The sequence below is a fragment of the Oncorhynchus gorbuscha genome, linkage group LG05, assembly GCF_021184085.1.
Source record: "Oncorhynchus gorbuscha isolate QuinsamMale2020 ecotype Even-year linkage group LG05, OgorEven_v1.0, whole genome shotgun sequence".
NCBI classification, from domain to species: domain Eukaryota; kingdom Metazoa; phylum Chordata; class Actinopteri; order Salmoniformes; family Salmonidae; genus Oncorhynchus; species Oncorhynchus gorbuscha.
In genome coordinates this window covers 68298295-68318809 of record NC_060177.1, presented here as the reverse complement: position 1 = coordinate 68318809, position 20515 = coordinate 68298295, and the positions used below count along the sequence as shown (strand labels likewise).

Sequence of the window (20515 nt, the reverse complement as noted above, 5' to 3'; positions counted from 1 at the left end):
AAGCTAGTGAGTAGCCAGCTAATATTACATGTTTAGCCAACGTAAATCTAGGTATAATTTCACAAGCTCTGAATTCAGCTAACAAGGAAAAACAGTTGAATTGTTATGAACACAACCTTGTCTGCCTCCAACTGTTTGAACAGCATGCTAGCCTTTCCACTTTGTTCAGATGTTGAAATCAAGTGGCCTACCTTCTCAGAATGAGAACGATTTGCCAATCCCTTTATATAATTGTTTTATTCTTATTGCACATTTTATAAAAGACTAAACAGCTTGTAAAACCACCTTTTATTTTACTCAAATGCTGCTAGCGATATGTGGTATCGTAATGCGTAATCCGTTTGTCAGAGCGGAACACGTGATCCCTCATCTTTGTTGTTGGGAGGGGCTTGGGATACAGAGGCGAATGAGTGATCACGTGTGAAGCTTAATGCAGAATCGGCTTTCTATTCCGCAACAAAGCCTCTTTCACTCACGCTGCCAAGCTTACCCTAGTAAAACTGACTATCCTACCGATCCTCGACTTAGGCGATGTCATCTACAAAACTGCTTCCAACACTCTTCTCAGCAAACTGGATGCAGTTTATCACAGTGCCATCCGTTTTGTCATTAAAGCACCTTATACTACCCACCACTGCGACTTGTATGCTCTAGTCGGCTGGCCCTCGCTACATATTCGTCGCCAGACCCACTAGCTCCAGGTCATCTACAAGGCCATGCTAGGCAAAGCTCCGCCTTATCTCAGCTCACTGGTCACGATGGCAACACCCATCCGTAGCACGCGCTCCAGCAGGTTTATCTCATTGATCGTCCCTAAAGCCAACACCTCATTCGGCCGCCTTTCGTTCCAGTACTCTGCTGCCTGTGACTGGAACGAATTGCAAAAATCGCTGAAGTTGGAGACTTTTATCTCCCTCACCAACTTCAAACATCAGCTAGCTGAGCAGCTAACCGATCGCTGCAGCTGTACATAATCTATTGGTAAATAGCACACCCATTTTCACCTACCTCATCCCCACAGTTTTTATTTATTTACTTTTCTGCTCTTTTGCACACCAATATCTCTACCTGTACATGGTCATTTATCACTCCAGTGTTAAACTGCAATATTGTAATTATTCGCCTACCTCATGCCTTTTGCACACTGTATATAGACTCCCCTTTTTTTCTCTGTGTTATTGACTTGTTAATTGTTTACTCCATGTGTAACTCTGTTGTCTGTTCACACTGCTATGCTTTATCTTGGCCAGGTCGCAGTTGCAAATGAGAACCTGTTCTCAACTAGCCTACCTGGTTAAATAAAGGTGAAATAAAAAAAAATAAAAAATATAAAAAATTCTATGCGCTTGTTGCTTATTTTGAACCTAAACTTGTCGCCTGCGTAATTCTGTTACCAAGGAATTGCCCTTAGCAGGAGGATATTTTTGAAAACTAGGTTACTACTTATTGTCCTCTCAGATGTGACTTCACTTGTAGCTGTTACAAATACATGTTGTCCAAAGCGCCCTCATCTGTTAATTAACAGATTTTATTCCTGGGTGAGAATTTCAGCTGAACAACCTACCAAGTCCCTGACTGTTTTATATTTGAATTGGACATGTATTATTTTTGTTGAGAAATGGCACTTAAGTAGGTGAGCTATTCAATGGATGAAAGATGGTTGTTGTTTGATAGTTGGCATAATGCAAGATGAAAGAAAAACAAATGAAATGTGATGAGGTGTGAGCCTTGTGTGACATGTTATGTCAAACATGTTCATGTGCTAGGGTGGGGCTTAAATAAATATCCATGTATATGTCTAGATATCTGAGGTTATTTGAGGATTACCATTTCTCCCTGCCAAGAATTTTATCTCTTGGTTTTAATAGACTGTGATTACACTTTAACCTTCATGGCAAAGCCTACGCCAACATTATTTTCCAATCCAGGAATTCACTCAGGGAGGCTTTGGTTGCCCAGCTTTGCTATCATCTCTTTCTGTCTTGCTCTCTCGGCTTCATTTCTGCCTACTCTGTTGTTATTTAGTTCCTCGTTGCCTGTGTATGAGGAAGTACACAATAGCAAGTGTAGGCCTAATTCTGGTGGTGGAAGAAAGGAATGATACAGCTGAGCTATGCTCATTGCTCAACTCTAGATAATTGGCGCTCATGCTGGCACATGTCTGCTAAATGTCAGCCTGGTTGTGTGTCATGGGGAAGGAGGGTTAGTCTGATCTGTCATATGGCTCCTCTCTCTGGCTGTACTATGCTGCTGTAGAACCTTACCGTAGTGATGTTCCAAATGGTGCCCTATTCCCTATATAGTGCACTACTTCTTACCAGGACCCATAGGGAATAGGGTGCCATTTGGGATGAATGCTTAGTCTGACTGAGGCTGAGACTCACATCTGGGAGGGGAATGTGTAAAGGGCTCAGTCACACATGCAATCAATCTGTCTTGCAGAGTAGCAGCCACAGCTAGGGGACAGGACGTTCAAGGCACCCATGTCTCACAAGCAGTAAACACGTATACATGTGAGAGCTGCAGCCTTTCTACTTCTCAGCCATGTAGCACCTTGTGAAATGCTGTTTTTTTCTTTGTTTCTTTAAAGAATTGTCATTTGAGATGTTACAGGCCTAAAAATTGACTGCTTGGTTTTGTCTTTTCCCTTTGATTGTGAGTGACAGTTTCTAAACTTAAACCCCTACTTTTCTACCCCTCCCCCCCGTCTACTATGCAGATATGTTCAGGCGAGTTGTGCGAGCGAGCAAATTCCGTCATGTCTTTGGCCAGGCGTTGAAGAATGACCAGTGCTACGATGACATCAGAGTGTCACGGGTCACATGGGACAGCTCGTTCTGCGCCGTCAACCCCAAGTTTGTCGCCATCATCATAGAGGCCAGCGGGGGCGGGGCCTTCCTGGTCCTCCCTCTTAACAAGGTGAGTCAGATTATTGACTATAACAACTGCATTGCATAGATCTGTCAGTGGGTTTCGCAAGGAAACTAATGTCAAGCAACAGAGGTTTATACATTCATATGTGCTATTGCTGCCTGAGCAGATTTGGGCTTTGGCCTAGTTTGACCTGTCCTTACATCTGTGGCTTTGACACACACTTCCCACACACACACCTCCCCCTGGGGACATGACGGAGTGTGTGTCTGCGTGGCTTTGGCCTGGGCCAGCCCCCCTCTTTCCCAGAGTCAGTTTCAACATGCCCTGTTTGCAGGGAACAACCAGGCACGTCACACACAGCGAAATGTACTGCTCAGACCCACACACATCCAGGGGAAATCACACATTGGCCACCTACAAATCCCAACCCTGCAGTTATATATTTTTGTATTTATTTTATTTATTTCACCTTTATTTAACCAGGTAGGCAAGTTGAGAACAAGTTCTCATTTACAATTGCGACCTGGCCAAGATAAAGCAAAGCAGTTCGACAGATACAACGACACAGAGTTACACATGAAGTAAAACAAACATGCAGTCAATAATACAGTATAAACAAGTCTATATACAATGTGAGCAAATGAGGTGAGATAAGGGAGGTAAAGGCAAAAAAAAGGCCATGGTGGCAAAGTAAATACAATATAGCAAGTAAAACACTGGAATGGTAGTTTTGCAATGGAAGAATGTGCAAAGTAGAAATAAAAATAATGGGGTGCAAAGGAGCAAAATAAATAAATAAATAAAATACAGTTGGGAAAGAGGTAGTTGTTTGGGCTAAATTATAGGTGGGCTATGTACAGGTGCAGTAATCTATAAGCTGCTCTGACAGTTGTTGCTTAAAGCTAGTGAGGGAGGTAAGTGTTTCCAGTTTCAGAGATTTTTGTAGTTCGTTCCAGTTATTGGCAGCAGAGAACTGGAAGGAGAGGCGGCCAAAGAAATAATTGGTTTCGGGGGTGACCAGAGAGATATACCTGCTGGAGCGTGTGCTACAGGTGGGAGATGCTATGGTGACCAGCGAGCTGAGATAAGGGGGGACTTTACCTAGCAGGGTCTTGTAGATGACATGGAGCCAGTGGGTTTGGCGACGAGTATGAAGCGCGGGCCAGCCAACGAGAGCGTACAGGTCGCAATGGTGGGTAGTATATGGGGCTTTGGTGACAAAACGGATTGCACTGTGACAGACTGCATCCAATTTCTTGAGTAGGGTATTGGAGGCTATTTTGTAAATGACATCGCCAAAGTCGAGGATTGGTAGGATGGTCAGTTTTACAAGGGTATGTTTGGCAGCATGAGTAAAGGATGCTTTGTTGCGAAATAGGAAGCCAATTCTAGATTTAACTTTGGATTGGAGATATTTGATATGCGTCTGGAAAGAGAGTTTACAGTCTAACCAGACACCTAAGTAGTTGTCCACGTATTCTAAGTCAGAGCCGTCCAGAGTAGTGATGTTGGACAGGCGGGTAGGTGCAGGTAGCGATCGGTTGAAGAGCATGCATTTAGTTTTACTTGTATTTAAGAGCAATTGGAGGCCACGGAAGGAGAGTTGTATGGCATTGATGCTTGCCTGGATGGTTGATAACAGTGTCCAAAGAAGGGCCAAATGTATGCAGAATGGTGTTGTCTGCGTAGAGGTGGATCAGACTCACCAGCAGCAAGAGCGACCTCATTGATGTATATAGAGAAAAGAGTCGGTCCAAGAATTGAACCCTGTGGCACCCCCATAGAGACTGCCAGAGGTCCGGACAGCAGACCCTCCGATTTGACACACTGAACTCTATCAGAGAAGTAGTTGGTGAACCAGGCGAGGCAATCATTTGAGAAACCAAGGCTATAGAGTCTGCCGATGAGGATGTGGTGATTGACAGAGTCGAAAGCCTTGGCCAGATCAATGAATACAGCTGCACAGTAATGTTTCTTATCGATGGCGGTTAAGATATCGTTTAGGACCTTGAGCGTGGCTGAGGTGCACCCATGACCAGCTCTGAAACCAGATTGCATAGCAGAGAATGTATGGTGAGATTCGAAATGGTCGGTAATCTGTTTGTTGACTTGGCTTTCGAAGACCTTAGAAAGGCATGGTGGGATAGATATTGGTCTGTAGCAGTTTGGGTCAAGAGTGTTCCCCCCCTTTGAAGAGGGGGATGACCGCAGCTGCTTTCCAATCTTTGGGAATCTCAGATGACCTGAAAGAGAGGTTAAACAGGCTAGTAATAGGGATGGCAACAATTTCGGTAGGTAATTTTAGAAAGAAAGGGTCCAGATTGTCTAGCCCGGCTGATTTGTAGGGGTCCATATTTTGCAGCTCTTTCAGAACATCAGCTGAATGGATTTGGGAGAAGGAGAAATGGGGAAGGCTTGGGCGAGTTGTTTTTGGGGGTGCAGTGCTGTTGACCGGGGTAGGAGTAGCCAGGTGGAAAGCATGGCCAGCTGTAGAAAAATGCTTATTGAAATTCTCAATTATAGTGGATTTATCGGTGGTGACAGTGTTTCCTGTCTTCAGTGCAGTGGGCAGCTGGGAGGAGGTGTTCTTATTCTCCATGGACTTTACAGTGTGTCCCAGAACTTTTTTGAGTTAGTGTTGCAGGAAGCAAATTTCTGCTTGAAAAAGCTAGCCTTGGCTTTTCTAACTGCCTGTGTATAATGGTTTCTAGCTTCCCTGAACAGCTGCATATCACGGGGGCTGTTCGATGCTAATGCAGAACGCCATAGGATGTTTTTGTGTTGGTTAAGGGCAGTCAGGTCTGGGGAGAACCAAGGGCTATATCTGTTCCTGGTTCTAAATTTCTTGAATGGGGCATGTTTATTTAAGATGGTTAGGAAGGCATTTAAAAAAAATATCCAGGCATCCTCTACTGACGGGATGAGATCAATATCCTTCCAGGATACCCCGGCCAGGTCGATTAGAAAGGCCTCCTCGCTGAAGTGTTTCAGGGAGCGTTTTACAGTGATGAGTGGAGGTCGTTTGACCGCTGACCCATTACTGATGCAGGCAATGAGGCAGTGATCGCTGAGATCTTGGTTGAAGACAGCAGAGGTGTATTTAGAGGGAAAGTTGGATAGGATGATATATATGAGGGTGCCCGTGTTCAAGGCTTTGGGGAGGTACCTGGTAGGTTCATTGATATTTTGTGTGAGATTGAGGGCATCAAGCTTAGATTGTAGGATGGCTGGGGTGTTAAGCATGTTCCAGTTTAGGTCGCCTAGCAGCACGAGCTCTGAAGATAGATGGGGGGCAATCAGTTCACATATGGTGTCCAGAGCACAGCTGGGGGCAGAGGGTGGTCTATAGCAGGCGGCAACGGTGAGAGACTTGTTTTTAGAGAGGTGGATTTTTAAAAAGTTCAAATTGTTTGGGTACAGACCTGGATAGTAGGACAGAACTCTGCAGGCTATCTTTGCAGTAGATTGCAACACTGCCCCCTTTGGCAGTTCTATCTTATCTGAAAATGTTGTAGTTTGGAATTAAAATTTCAGAATTTTTGGTGGTCTTCCTAAGCCAGGATTCAGACACAGCTAGAACATCCGGGTTGGCAGTGTGTTTAAGCAGTGAATAGAACAAACTTAGGGAGGAGGCTTCTAATGTTAACATGCATGAAACCAAGGCTATTACGGTTACAGAAGTCGTCAAAAGAGAGCGCCTGGGGAATAGGAGTGGAGCTAGGCACTGCAGGGCCTGGATTCACCTCTACATCGCCAGAGGAACATAGGAGGAGTATAATAAGGGTGCGGCTGAAAGCAATAAGAATTGGTCGTCTAGAACGTCTGGAACAGAGAGTAAAAGGAGGTTTCTGGGGGCGATAAAATAGCATCAAGGTATAATGTACAGACAAAGGTATGGTAGGATGTGAATACAGTGGAGGTAAACCTAGGTATTGAGTGATGAAGAGGGAGAGATTGTCTCTAGAAACATCATTGAAACCAGGAGATGTCATTGCATGTGTGGGTGGTGGAACTAATAGGTTGGATAAGGTATAGTGAGCAGGACTAGAGGCTCTACAGTGAAATAAGCCAATAAACACTAACCAGAACAGCAATGGACAAGACATATCGACATTAAGGAGAGGCATGCTTAGTCGAGTGATCAAAAGAAGCGAACTAGCTTCTGAACTAGCTTCTGAACTAGCTTCTGAACTAGCTTCTGAACTAGCTTCTGAACTAGCTTCTGAACTAGCTTCTGAACTAGCTTCTGAACTAGCTTCTGAACTAGCTTCTGAACTAGCTTCTGAACTAGCTTCTGAACTAGCTTCTGAACTAGCTTCTGAACTAGCTTCTGAACTAGCTTCTGAACTAGCTTCTGAACTAGCTTCTGAACTAGCTTCTGAACTAGCTTCTGAACTAGCTTCTGAACTAGCTTCTGAACTTGATTCTGAACTAGCTTCTGAACTTGATTCTGAACTTGCTTCTTGGAATTTCTGGCTAGCTTCTTGGAGGATTACAGATTTGAGGTAAATAATACTTTTTTATAAATATAAATTGGTGAGGCGGGTTGCAGGAGAGTGTTTTGAAGGTGAGTTGATGGAAAATAAAAATAAAATGTATGTGAATAAAGTTGTAAATATATACACACACACACACACACACACACACACACACACACACACACACACACACACACACACACACACACACACACACACACACACACACACACACACACACACACACACACACACACACACAGGACAAGACGAGGACAAAAGACGTCTGAACTGCTATGCCATTTAGCAGACGCTTTTATCCAAAGCGACTTACAGTCATGTGTGCATACATTCTACATATGGGTGGTCCCGGGGATCGAACCCACTACCCTGGCGTTACAAGCGCCATGCTCTACCAACTGAGCTACAGAAGGACCACATTATGTGTGTGTGTTCGAGAGCCTACGTATTTCCCTTTGTCATTCATGAGGAGAAGGCAACAGCATTTTGTGTATCAGTAGCAGCATCACATAGACGTGTTTCAGGTTGTGGACAGATGTTTTTTTTTTTGCTGTGTGAGATTGGATGGATTCTGGGTTGCTCAGCATTGCAGGCAGCAGTACATACTGGTGGTGGTCAGTGGAGAGAGAGACTGCAGTCTGACTGGCCCAGATGTGGGAGACCGATACTACAGATTCACTATTCTAAAGATCATAATAAGTGCCATCTTTGTATCAATGAAATGGTTTGTTAGTAACTCAAGTCTGTGTTCACCTCTCCTATATTTTGAACAGAAAGAAAGCAAAAGCCCCGTCAGCTCAGCGGCAGTTGTTTTAATGACCTTAAATTAACCAGCTGTCAGATTTACAGTTCATTATTGTCATTTATCTTCTTTTAGTGAGGGACAACACAGTACCATAGAATACTGTAGCAGCTAAAATCCACCTTTTTGTTATTTGTGCCTGTTGGCTCTATATCCTCAGTGGCCGGGTGATGGTGTACTCACCGTGGCGATGATGTAGGAGGATAATATTACTTGCTAGGGAAGCCATTTGTCTACTTAGAGTCCGATGGACATGTGGATACTATTTTTATGCATCTGCATTCGGTATGAAAGTTAGAGGTAGTTTCGTGAGCCATCGCTAACTAGTGTTGGCGCATTGACTGGACATTTATGGTAATAGCTTTAGTTTCGCTAGTTAGCCACTGGGCCGGCGCTAAGTTAGCCGCTGGGCCGGCGCTAAGTTAGCCGCTGGGCCGGCGCTAAGCTGGGCCGGGCGCTAAGTTAGCCGCTGGGCCGGCGCTAAGTTAGCCGCTGGGCCGGCGCTAAGTTAGCCGCTGGGCCGGCGCTAAGTTAGCCGCTGGGCCGGCGCTAAGTTAGTCGCTGGGCCGGCGCTAGTTAGCCGCTGGGCCGGCGCTAGTTAGCCGCTGGGCGGCGCTGGGCGGGCGCTAGTTAGCCGCTGGGCCGGCGCTAGTTAGCCGCTGGGCCGGGCGCTAGTTAGCCGCTGGGCCGGCGCTAGTTAGCCGCTGGGCCGGCGCTAGTTAGCCGCTGGGCCGGCGCTAGTTAGCCGCTGGGCCGGCGCTAGTTAGCCGCTGGGCCGGCGCTAGTTAGCCGCTGGGCCGCTGGGCTGGGCGGCGCTAAGTTAGCCGCTGGGCCGCTGGGCTAGTTAGCCGCTGGGCTGGGCGGGCGCTTAGTTAGCCGCTGGGCCGGGCGCTAGTTAGCCGCTGGGCCGGCGCTAGTTAGCCGCTGGGCCGGCGCTAGTTAGCCGCTGGGCCGGCGCTAGTTAGCCGCTGGGCCGGCGCTAGTTAGCCACTTCAAATGAGTGGATTTGGCTATTTCAGCCACACCTGTTGCTGACAAGTGCATAAAGTTGAGCAGACACCCATGCAATCTCCATAGACAAACATTGGCACTAGAATGGCCTTACTACTTCTGAAGATCTTAGTGATGCCACCTTTCCAAGAAGTCAGTTTGTCAAATTTCTGCCCAGATAGAGCTTCCCCGGTCAACTGTAAGTGAAGTGACAACATCTAGGAGCAACAAGTGGTAGGCAAGCTCACAATGGAACAGTTGAGTGCTGCAGCATGTATAAATTGTCTGTTCTCTGTTGCAACACTCACTACTGATTTCCAAACTGACTCTGGACGCAGCGTCGGCACAATAACTGTTTGTCAGGAGCTTCATGAAATGGGTTTCCATGTCCGAGGAGCCGCACACAAGCTTAAGCTCACCATGTGCAATGCTAAGTGACAACTGTAAAGCTTGCCGCCGTTGGACTCTGGAGCAGTGGAAATGCATTCTCTGGAGTGCTGAATCACCATCTGACAGTCTGAAGGACGAATCTGGGTTTGGCAGATGCCAGGAGAACGCTACCTGCCCCAATGCATAGTGCCAACTGTAAAGTTTGGTAGAGGAGGAAAAAATGGTCTGGGGCTGTTATTCATGTTTTGTGCTAGGCCCCTTAGTTCCAGTGAAGGGACATCTTAGCGCTACAGCATACATTCTAGATAATTCTGTGCTTCCAGCTTTGTGGCAAAAGTTTGCGGAAGGCCCTTTCCTGTTTCATCATGACAATACCCCCGTGCACAAAGTGAGGTCCATGCAGAAATGGTTTGTCGATCGGTGTGGAATAACTTGACTGGTCTGCACAGAGCCCTGACCTCAACTCCATCGAACTCCCTTTGGGATGAATTGGAACGCCGACTGTGAGCCAGGCCTAATCCCCCAACATCAGTCTTTGACCTCTAATGCTCTGGTGGCTGCAGCAATATTCTAACTTCTAGCGGAAAGCCTTCCCAGAAGAGTGGAGGCTGTTATAGCAACAAACTGGAGATGACTTTGGAATGAGATGTTTGAGCAGGTGGCCACAAACTTTGTTGTGTAGTTTTGCATGCAGTTTGAAGGAAGTTACTGAGACACACACACACATGGTATCCACAAGTTCATCTGACTAGTGGGAAATAGAAAAAGGGCTTCATTGCCAAAGTCCCAAAGTATCCCTTTTTGGGTATTAAAGGGTATTTCTAGAGGAAAGCATCCAAACTGGCTTCAGATATTTGATACAAGCAGGACATGGGACTTAGGAGGATAGGGTGGGTAGTGTTACAATGCCTTTGGAAGCTAGGCTGTTCCTGATGGATGGCAAAGGCCAGCCAGGCAAGCCATTTTTCTTCAGCTTTGCCCCTTTTAACAGTAAGGTGGTTTTCCAGTTAAAATGTCTGTTTTGCATACAGTAAATAAACATGCATTTGCATTTCAGATTTCACTACAGGGAGGACAAACACTGTTCGTGTCTGAGCAACTGGGATGATTGTGTCCGCTCTCCCTGAGTGAGGTTTCCCAACCCTCACTATAGGCTGGCAGGCTATCTCGGTTATTATAGCATTGTGTACAACACAAACTAAACCAAAGGCCTCTGGGGACAGGACCTCTCTGTGCTGCTCCGCTCCATATAAGGGCCTTAAAGCGCTCAGACCACTTTGCTCTACCCTCAGTTTGGAGATTAACAGCATTTGGACAGTGTTTGGTTGTAAACAGTTGACTGAACACCCACTCCTAGAGTCATGCAGTTTGGCATGCTTTCTCTCTATATATTCAGCTATTAATTGGCTACATTAGGTTATGATGTATGAAAAACTGGTGTAACATAATTAAATGCAAGTCATTAGCCTATTCTTGCATTGAATTTTTTTTTAAAGAATGTAATTTGGATTTTTTTTAACATCAAAATACGACTGTCTTAAAGGGGCAAACGTTCCAAACGAGACATTGAATGGCTAGTCCCAATGCTAGGTTTCTTTTTGCAGACTAGCCAGCATATTGCTAGTACGTTCACAATTGAAGGTTTACTTCTGTGAATCACTTTCCCTAAAATAAACTGAGTGGATTTTTTGCTTTGGATGGCTCACGTGTGCTGTGTGAAGGCATCAACTCATGTAGGCCTAGTTTTTGAAGTAATGACTTGCGGCAGCGTGAATGAAAGGCTGATCATATTGCTCATACAAATATCATGACTTTTCTGTCTAGTCTACAATGGTAGACTGCGACAGCAGGTAAATGTTGAACTGGAACGTTAGTCAGTAAAAACATGTCGGGCCGGTGACTAACGAGATCCACTGGCATGACATGTTTTTACTGGCCCTAGGCAGCGGAACATTGTTAATGTCGGACCAAACCCCCCCTCATAATTAGTTTAATTAAAGTGTAGAAGGTCAGACACTCCTTGATGCCAACGGTGTCTCTGGTCTGTGATGTCCCTCAGTAACAGCATTAGTTGTTATTAGTGTCATAAGTGGTCAGTAGTGGACGTCTGGCTGCAGCAGACGTGTGCACACAGAGCCTGGTGGTGTTCCTGCATGTCTGGTTCAGCGGGGCCCCAATGTCAGCCAGCCATGGCCTGATATGCAGTAAGTTCTGCCTGTGTGGTTTTGACGGCTTGTAACCAGAGCAGGCCATTGGTGGACCGTGTCATTTGACTCCGCTATGATCTTGGGAAGCCGATCCTCTGGCCTGTCATCACACAGCCACAGCCATGCACCTTACTCAATACAGCCATGCACCTTACTCAATACAGCCACCGCCTGCCTGGCCCGCTACCAGACCCTGGCTGTGTCTCAGGGATTTATATTTAAAAAAATGCATTTCATCTTTTATTTAACCAGGTAGACTAGTTGAGAACAAGTTCTCATTTGCAATGACACCGTAGAGAAAAGAAAGTCTATATACAGTGTGTGCAAAAGGCATGAGGAGGTGGGCAATAAATAGGCCATAGGAGCGAATAATTACAATTTAGCAGATTAACACTGGAGTGATAAATGAGCAGATGATGTGCAAGTAGAGATACTGGTGTGCAAAAGAGCAGAAAACTAAATAAAAACAATACGGGGATGAGGTAGGTAGATTGGGTGGGCTATTTAGAGATGGACTATGTACAGCTGCAGTGATTGGTTAGCTGCTCAGATAGTTGATGTTTAAAGTTGGTGAGGGAAATAAGTCTCCAACTTCAGCTATTTTTTTGCAATTCGTTCCAGTCACTAGCAGCAGAGAACTGGGAGGAAAGGTGGCCAAATGAGGTGTTGGCTTTAGGGATGACCAGTGGGATATACCTGCTGGAACATGTGCTACGGGTGGGTGTTATCATGACCAGTGAACTGAGATCAGGCAGAGCTTTACCTAGCATAGACTTATAGTTGACCAGGAGCCAGTGGGTCTGGCGATGAATATGGAGCGAGGGCCAGCCGACTAGAGCATACAGGTCGCAGTGGTGAGTGGTATAAGGGGCTTTGTTAACAAAACGGATGGCGTTGTGATAGACTGCATCCAGTTTGCTGAGTAGAGTATTGGAAGCTATTTTGTAAATGACATCGCCGAATTCAAGGATCGGTAGGATAGTCAGTTTTACTAGGGTAAATTTGGCGGCGTGAGTGAAGGCTTTGTTGCGAAATAGAAAGCTGATTCTAGATTTGATTTTGGATTGGAGATGTTTAATATGAGTCTGGAAGGAGTGTTTACAGTTTAGCCAAACACCTAGGTATTTATATTGTCCACATAGTCTAGGTTGGAACCGTCCAGGGTGGTGATGCTAGTCTGGCGGGCAGCTGCGGGGCAGAGAACAGTTGAAAAGCATCCATTTGGTTTTACTAGCGTTCAAGAGCAGTTGGAGGCCATGGAAGGAGTGTTGTATGGCATTGAAGCTCATTTGGAGGTTAGTTAGCACAGTGTCCAAAGAAGGGCCAGAAGTATACAGAATGGTGTCGTCTGCGTAGAGGTGGATCAGGAAATCGCCCTCAGTAAGAGTGACATCATTTTTATATACAGAGAAAAGAGTCGGCCTGAGAACTGAACCCTGTGGTACCCACATAGAGACTGCTAGAGGTCCGGACAACATGCCCTCCGATTTGACACACTGAACTTTGTCTGCAAAGTAGTTGGTGAACCAGGCGAGGCAGTCGTCAGAAAAACCAAGGCTATTGAGTCTGCCGATAAGAATACGGTGATTGACAGAGTCGAAAGCTTTGGCCAGGTCGATGAAGACTGCTGCACAGTACTGTCCATTATCGATGGCGGTTATGATATCGTTTAGTACCTTGAGCGTTGCTGAGGTGCACCCTTGACCGTCTCGGAAGCCGGATTGATTGCGCAGCGGAGAAGGTACGGTGAGATTCTAAATGGTCAGTGATCTGTTTATTAACTTGGCTTTCGAAGACTTTAGATAGGCAGGGCAGGATGGATATTCAGGGGAGAACGAGTATTTGATACACTACCGATTTTGCAGGTTTTCTTACTTACAAAGCATGTAGAGGTCTGTAATTTATCATAGGTACACTTCAACTGTGAGAGACGGAATCTAAAACAAAAATCCAGAAAATCGCATTGTATGATTAAAAAAAAAAAGTAATTAATTTGCGTTTTATTGCATGACATAAGTATTTATCACCTACCAACCAGTAAGAATTCCGGCTCTCACAGACCTGTTAGTTTTTCTTTAAGAAGCCCTCCTTTTCTCCACTCATTACCTGTATTAACTGCACCTGTTTGAACTCGTTACCTGTATAAAAGACACCTGTCCACACACTCAATCAAACAGGCTCCAACCTCTCCACAATGGCCAAGACCAGAGAGCTGTGTAAGGACATCAGGGATAACATTGTAGACCTGTACAAGGCTGGGATGGGTTACAGGACAATAGGCAAGCAGCTTGGTGAGAAGGACATTTTCTAACAACTGTTAGAAAATGGAAGACGTTCAAGATGATGTCAATCACCCTCGGTCTGGGGCTCCATGCAAGATCTCACCTCGTGAGGCATCAATGATCATGAGAAAGGTGAGGGATCAGCCCAGAACTACACGGCAGGACCTGGTCAATGAAGAGAGCCTGAAGAGAGCTCGGACCTCAGTCTCAAAGAAAACCATTAGTAACACACTACGCCGTCATGGATGAAAATCCTGCAGCGCACGCAAGGTCCCCCTGCTCATGCCAGCGCATGTCCAGGCCTGTCTGATGTTTGCCAATGACCATCTGGATGATCCAGAGGAGGAATGGGAGAAGGTCATGTGGTCTGATGAGACAAAAATAGAGCTTTTTGGTCTAAACTTCACTCGCTGTGTTAGAAGGATGAGTACAACCCCAAGAACACCATACCAACCGTGAAGCATGGAGGTGGAAACATCATTCTTTGGGGATGATTTTCTGCAAAGGGGACAGGACGACTGCACCGTATTGAGGGGAGGATGGATGGGGCCATGTATCGCGAGATCTTTACCAACAACCTCCTTCCCTCAGTAAGAGCATTGAAGATGGGTCATGGCTGGGTCTTCCAGCATGACAACGACCTGAAACACACAGCCAGGGCAACTAAGGAGTGGCTCCGTAAGAAACATCTCAAGGTCCTGGAGTGGCCTAGCCAGTCTCCAGACCTGAACCCAATAGGAAAGGGAGGGAGCTGAAAGTCCATATTGCCCAGCGACAGCCCCGAAACCTGAAGGATCTGGAGAAGGTCTGTATGGAGGAGTGGGCCAAAATCCCTGCTGCAGTGTGTGCAAACCTGGTCAATAACTACAGGAAACGTATGATCTTTGTAATTGCAAACTAAGGTCTCTGTACTAAATATTAAGTTCTGCTTTTCTGATGTATCAATTTTTTTTAACCCACTGGGAACAGTGGGTTAACTGCCTGTTCAGGGGCAGAACGACAGATTTGTACCTTGTCAGCTCGGGGTTTTGAACTCGCAACCGCCCCACCATGTCATGCAATAAAACGCAAATTAATTACTTAAATCACATTGTAAATCACATTTTTTTTCTTCTGGTTTTCTGTTTTAGATTCCATCTCTCACAGTTGAAGTGTACCTACGATGATAAAAAATTACAGACCTCTACATGCTTTGTAAGTAGGAAACACTGCCGATTTTGCAGGTTATCAAATACTTGTTCTCCCCACTGTAGGTCTGTAACAGTTTGGGTCTAGGGTGTCACCCCCTTTGAAGAGGGGGATGACCGCGGCAGTTTTCAAATCTTTATACCAATGATTTATATATACACTGACGGGTGTGATTTTGAATCCACCGCGCCTCCATTTGGCACTCCCCCACCTTTTTGTAAAAAATTATTTTGGAAACTATAGAATGTATTTAATGTCTACATTTTGTTTTTGCTTTCTATTAGACACATTAATGCATATGTTTAAATTATATTATGTTACGGGAGGGATCAACTGTTCCTTCCTGCGCTAAACGGTTGTTAGCTCACGGACGTGAGGAGAGTTAAAGCTAGTACACCCGAGCAGTTTATAGAATTTACTTTGTCTGCCTACTATGATCGAAATCAACACTGGTAGGCTGCAATTGTTTTCAAATATGTAGCCTATTTGACAAACCTTCTTACATCCCAATACATTTAAACTACTATAGTCTACTTAGCATAGGGAAGATCATAATCCCTTTTCTATAAATGACCCATGCAATTTATCTGCTTATTTTAACAGCATTGAACCACGTAGAAGCAAGGGTAAAATAGACTTGCTTTATAATTTGACGCCATTGACGCTCGCGGCCCTGTGTTCTCTCATTTACTCCTGTGCATTCTAATTCCAGCATGTACGTGCTCGTTCATGCGTGTAAAAAATACATTTGGGCTCAGGGTGTATTCGTAGGACAAAGTCTGCTTTGACTGGTGAATTAAAAGTGGACAGAATGATTGCTTTTACGCGCAGAGCAAAGGACAATTTCCGCAAGCTGAGGATAAAAAATGGCTCCCATGTTTTCAGATCTGCTTACATACTGGCTGGCAGCATGGACTAATCTCTTTTTAATGTTCCCTCAACCGGCTATGCTCTAAAACACTAAGCGTTAATATTGTTTCAAATGGCCATTAAGTGTTTTGAATTATTTGGCTTGTGGCTTTGGTTACCACTGTGTCAAAACGTAGTCTTTCAGAGAAAGGAGAGGTTCAGGCTGCTGTCTCCATATAAGTTTAGAGAACACATATCGATCTCTATGGCAGCTTGGAGAATACTACTCTACAAACAGGAATGTTACACTGCATTAATTAACATTGCAGTATCAGGGTTTCAGGGTTGTCTTCTGCAACTGCAGCCTTTTAAAATGACTTTGTGCCATAGATTTGGAGACTACTTCCTGATTTTACAGATGACCTTTCCGATTTGAATGAGGCTATGGAGCTCTAGTTAATCTGATCATGGCTTAGCTGAGTGTTTCTTCTGGTGGTCTATCCAAGATGCCGTAGCAGTCAGACATGTACACGGGACATGACAAGACATCTTTTTTCTTCGTATATATTTTTAACCTCAATTTCAACATACTCTCCTGCAACCCGCCTCACCCAATATAGTGTGGATCTGCTATTTTCTATACTTTACAACCGGAACCCCCAACAGAAGCTGGCCAGCTAACTATCTACTAGCTAGTAGTCAGCCACTGCTAGCGGTCATCAGCTAACCTCAGCCTGGTCAACTCGTGAATAGAAAACACTCTAAAGTTTCTAAAACCGTTTAAATTATGTCTGTATGTAAAGCAGAACTCTCAGGGCAGCCATTCTCCCAAACTCTCTCTTGGCAACAGAAAAGTTGGGCCAACTTTGACATCATCGCCCCCACCCTTCCCAAGCAGGTAGCGATCTGGGAACAGTTTGTATGTGTTCAGCGCGATGTCTGCTTTCAAATGGTGCGTTCATTGTGAGAATCTCGTGCGCCCTCGTCCTTTGGCGGGCAAAAACGTTCGGGTCACTCATACATGCACTCTATTGCGCGCAGGCGCTTTCTTTTCCAAGAAACACCAATTGATGTTTGTTTGTTCGCGCTGATCATTGTTTTACACGTTAAAAACATCATAAAGCTCGATTCTGCACTTAGTTTGACCTGTTTAATCGACATATAATATGTAATTTTGAAGTTTTGATGCGCAAGAGTGCGGGACCAGAAGTCATTTTGGGTGCATTTCAGCTGAAGCTGTTAGCATATGCTAATACAGAGACACACAACTTGAAACCAAACGATGTATTGGGTAAGTATGACTCCTTCCACGTCTTCTGATCGAAGAACATCAAAGGTAAGGGAATATTTATGTGGTCATTTTGGGTTTCTGTGGACTCCAAACGTAGAGGAGACATATTGCTAATATCTGAGCGCCGTCTCAGTATAGCCTAGTGAACGAATTCTGTAACGTTAAAAATAAATGTAACACAGCGGTTGCATTAAGAAGAAGTGTATCTTTGTAACTATATGTAGAACATGTATATTTAGTCATGTTTATTGCTTGTTATCTGTCGGAGCTATCATCATTTCTCCGGACATTTGAGTAGCATTTTTTGAAAATGTCGTCATTGTAAACAGAGATTTATGGATATAAATGGCATATTATTGAAAAAAACAAAATTTACTGTGTAACATGTCATTACTGTCATCTGATGAAGATTTTCAAAAGGTTAGTGAATGATTTATTTTTTAATCCTGCTTTTACATTTTATATTTTCTGCGACAAAATGGCTGCCTCTTGTCTTTTGTTTCGGTGGTGATCTAATATAAATATGTGCTATGTTTTCGCCGTAAAACTTTTTAGAAATCTGACTCGCTGGGTAGATGAACAAGGTGTTTATCTTTCATTTGAGCTATTGGACTTGTTAATGTGTGGAGGTTAAATATTTCTAAGAATATTTTTTTGCATTTTGCGTTATGGTAATGAGGTTGAGCCTGTAGTCACAATCCCGGATCCGGGATGGGTCGCCGCAAGAAGTTTTAAAAACAAAAATATATATATATATATTAAATGTAAAAAGTCTGCAGATTAATCGGTATCGGCTTTTTTTGGTTCTCCCAATCGGTATCGGTGTTGAAAAATCATAATCGTACAGTCTAGAGGTTGACCATTTACATTACATTTAAGTCATTTAGCAGACGCTCTTATCCAGAGCGACTTACAAATTGACCGTTTGTTTATTGTCACACTGCTTTGCTTCATCTTGGCCAGGTCGCAGTTGTAAATGAGAACTTGTTCTCTACTGGCCTACCTGGTTATATAAAGGTGCATTTTGTTTTTTCTTAATGGCTCAACCCCTACACACAATGTCAACGTATCCTCATAGCAGGGCACAGCGTTCAGATAAATGTGTCTTCGCTTGTCTGTCTGACTCTCTCTGCCCTCTCTGCCTCTTTTTTACACACACACACACACACACACACACACACACACACACACACACACACACACACACACACACACACACACACACACACACACACACACACACACACACACACACACACACACACACACACACACACACACACACACACACACACACACACACTATAGCCCATGTGAGGGTGGACAGGCCCATCTGCCCATGCTGTGCTGTTCACAGCCTGTTTGGGCAGCCAGCTGCTCAGAGCCTTTGTCTCTCGCTCACTCCCAGCCAGGCCCTTTGTCACAGCAGCATTCGGCCTGCTGAGGGGGGATGGATGTGGAACGAGGGTGCTGCTCCTTGAATCCAACCCCCAAAATATGGCCCCGTACTGTGGCCCTCATTTTATCTTCATATGTTCTACCTCCCTATCCACATCCAGCATTGTTGGTGTTAAGTCCGAGAACCACAGAAACCCTCCATGTAAGTGTTGGTTTGAGCTTTGACTGAAGGTGTCTTGAGATTTTGCCTTGATATTCACCCTTCATACTTTCCTTGCACTTGCCTATTATCCTGTGTGTGTGCTTGGACACGTTGGCCTATGCTTGAGCTTGTGGAGCGATGTGTGTGTGTGTGTGTGTGTGGCCATAAGGTGCCTGTGGTATTGGTCAGTCAATATCACAGAGATGAGCTGGGTGTGTCTCTGTGTAGGAGGTGGTTCCTGTGGCAGGCCAAGATGACTCAGCGCCTCGCCTCATTGTTGCTGCCTGCATGGTTGGCTGCGTCCTGTCAGGACCGAGAGGGATGTGTGGTGTCAGGTGTCTGACTGAACGCATGTAGTCTTCAACCCTCATGCTTTCAATCTCCTTTCTCTCTGTGCGCCTGACGCAATGTAATATATTCCCTAATTTCCATATGAAGGAAGCAGTGGGAGACTGCATGCTGTAGCAACTGCACTGAGACATTCCTGCTTTGGCCTCTCAATCTGCCTGACCCAACTCTGTAGAGGGGTGGGGGGGGTCTCAATAAGGAATAAATAAATAAACCACTATTTATGATTTATAATCTGATGCCTTGAAAGCCCTCATTTGAGTCAGTCAAGCATTAAATTGTTGAATTATTCATGATGACTGGCTGGCTCAGTAGCCTCTGTCTTTCCCATATGTAGCCACCATGTGTTGATCAGTGTGTTACAATAACGTTATTCTGACTGAGGCAGTAGGTTTCTTCTGTCTGTTCTGGGACTCTTTTGGGATAAAAGTACAGCCAGGACACTGTGTGTACGAGGTCATGTTCTAAACCAGTGGTTCAAAAACTCTTTCTTCACAGAAGAGAGAAATCAGATTTGGCCATGTTGTCTTTGGACCAGTCCTCAATCCCTCATTCATCCAAAACTCACCCTTTTGGCTTAAGAGATCCCTGGGTGTGTGTGCGCGCACACGGTCTCTCTCACACACACACACACACACACACACGCACACCAGGGTTTCCGTTAGTGGTACCTGACAGATTTTACCGGCAGCATTTAAATGAACTGGACATTTGAAATGTACCAGACCCATGTGCATTAGGTGTGTAATCTAATTAAAGCATCCACCCACGTTGCTCAGAATGACAAATCACATTTACATTATGGTAATTCATCTTAACATGCAACTCGAGGATGCAACGGCGTGCTTCCTTCTTACCGAATTCCGATGTGCAATTTGAAGATGTTAAAGCTGTTCTTTACTTTTCCTCAGCCAACAAGACAAGTAGCGAATAGCAAAATCACTAGCCTATGTCAATCTACTATCCCCTATAGTGGAAAAGTATACCTATTCTACTGGTCAGCTTGTCGTTCTCTGCAAGAAAGAAATGGCCAATTCCAAACAGACTCTGGGACAGGTGTGGGATGATGGATCCAAAATTCGTAGAACCATTTGGCTACATTGTTATAAGTAGCGAGGCTGATGCAACCGATCAGAACGTTTAGCTTAAAATGTTGATAAACTATAAGCGCAGTAATGTGCACAAGGCAGTAAGT

At 44.8% G+C, this 20515-nt stretch overlaps 1 protein-coding gene across 3 annotated transcripts in view; it reads left to right on the top strand.

Moving 5' to 3' along the window:
• Nucleotides 1-20515, top strand: part of LOC124036377 (coronin-1C-A-like) — a 66617-nt gene that overhangs the window by 26793 nt on the left and 19309 nt on the right. The window contains exons 2-3 of one of the 3 annotated variants that reach the window (XM_046350890.1): nucleotides 2443-2513; nucleotides 2720-2919. In XM_046350890.1, the coding sequence (XP_046206846.1) occupies nucleotides 2722-2919 (198 nt within the window). In that variant the 5' untranslated portion in view covers nucleotides 2443-2513; nucleotides 2720-2721. The remainder of the gene's footprint in view (nucleotides 1-2442; nucleotides 2514-2719; nucleotides 2920-20515) is intronic. The other 2 variants (XM_046350891.1, XM_046350889.1) reach the window with 2 other exon arrangements.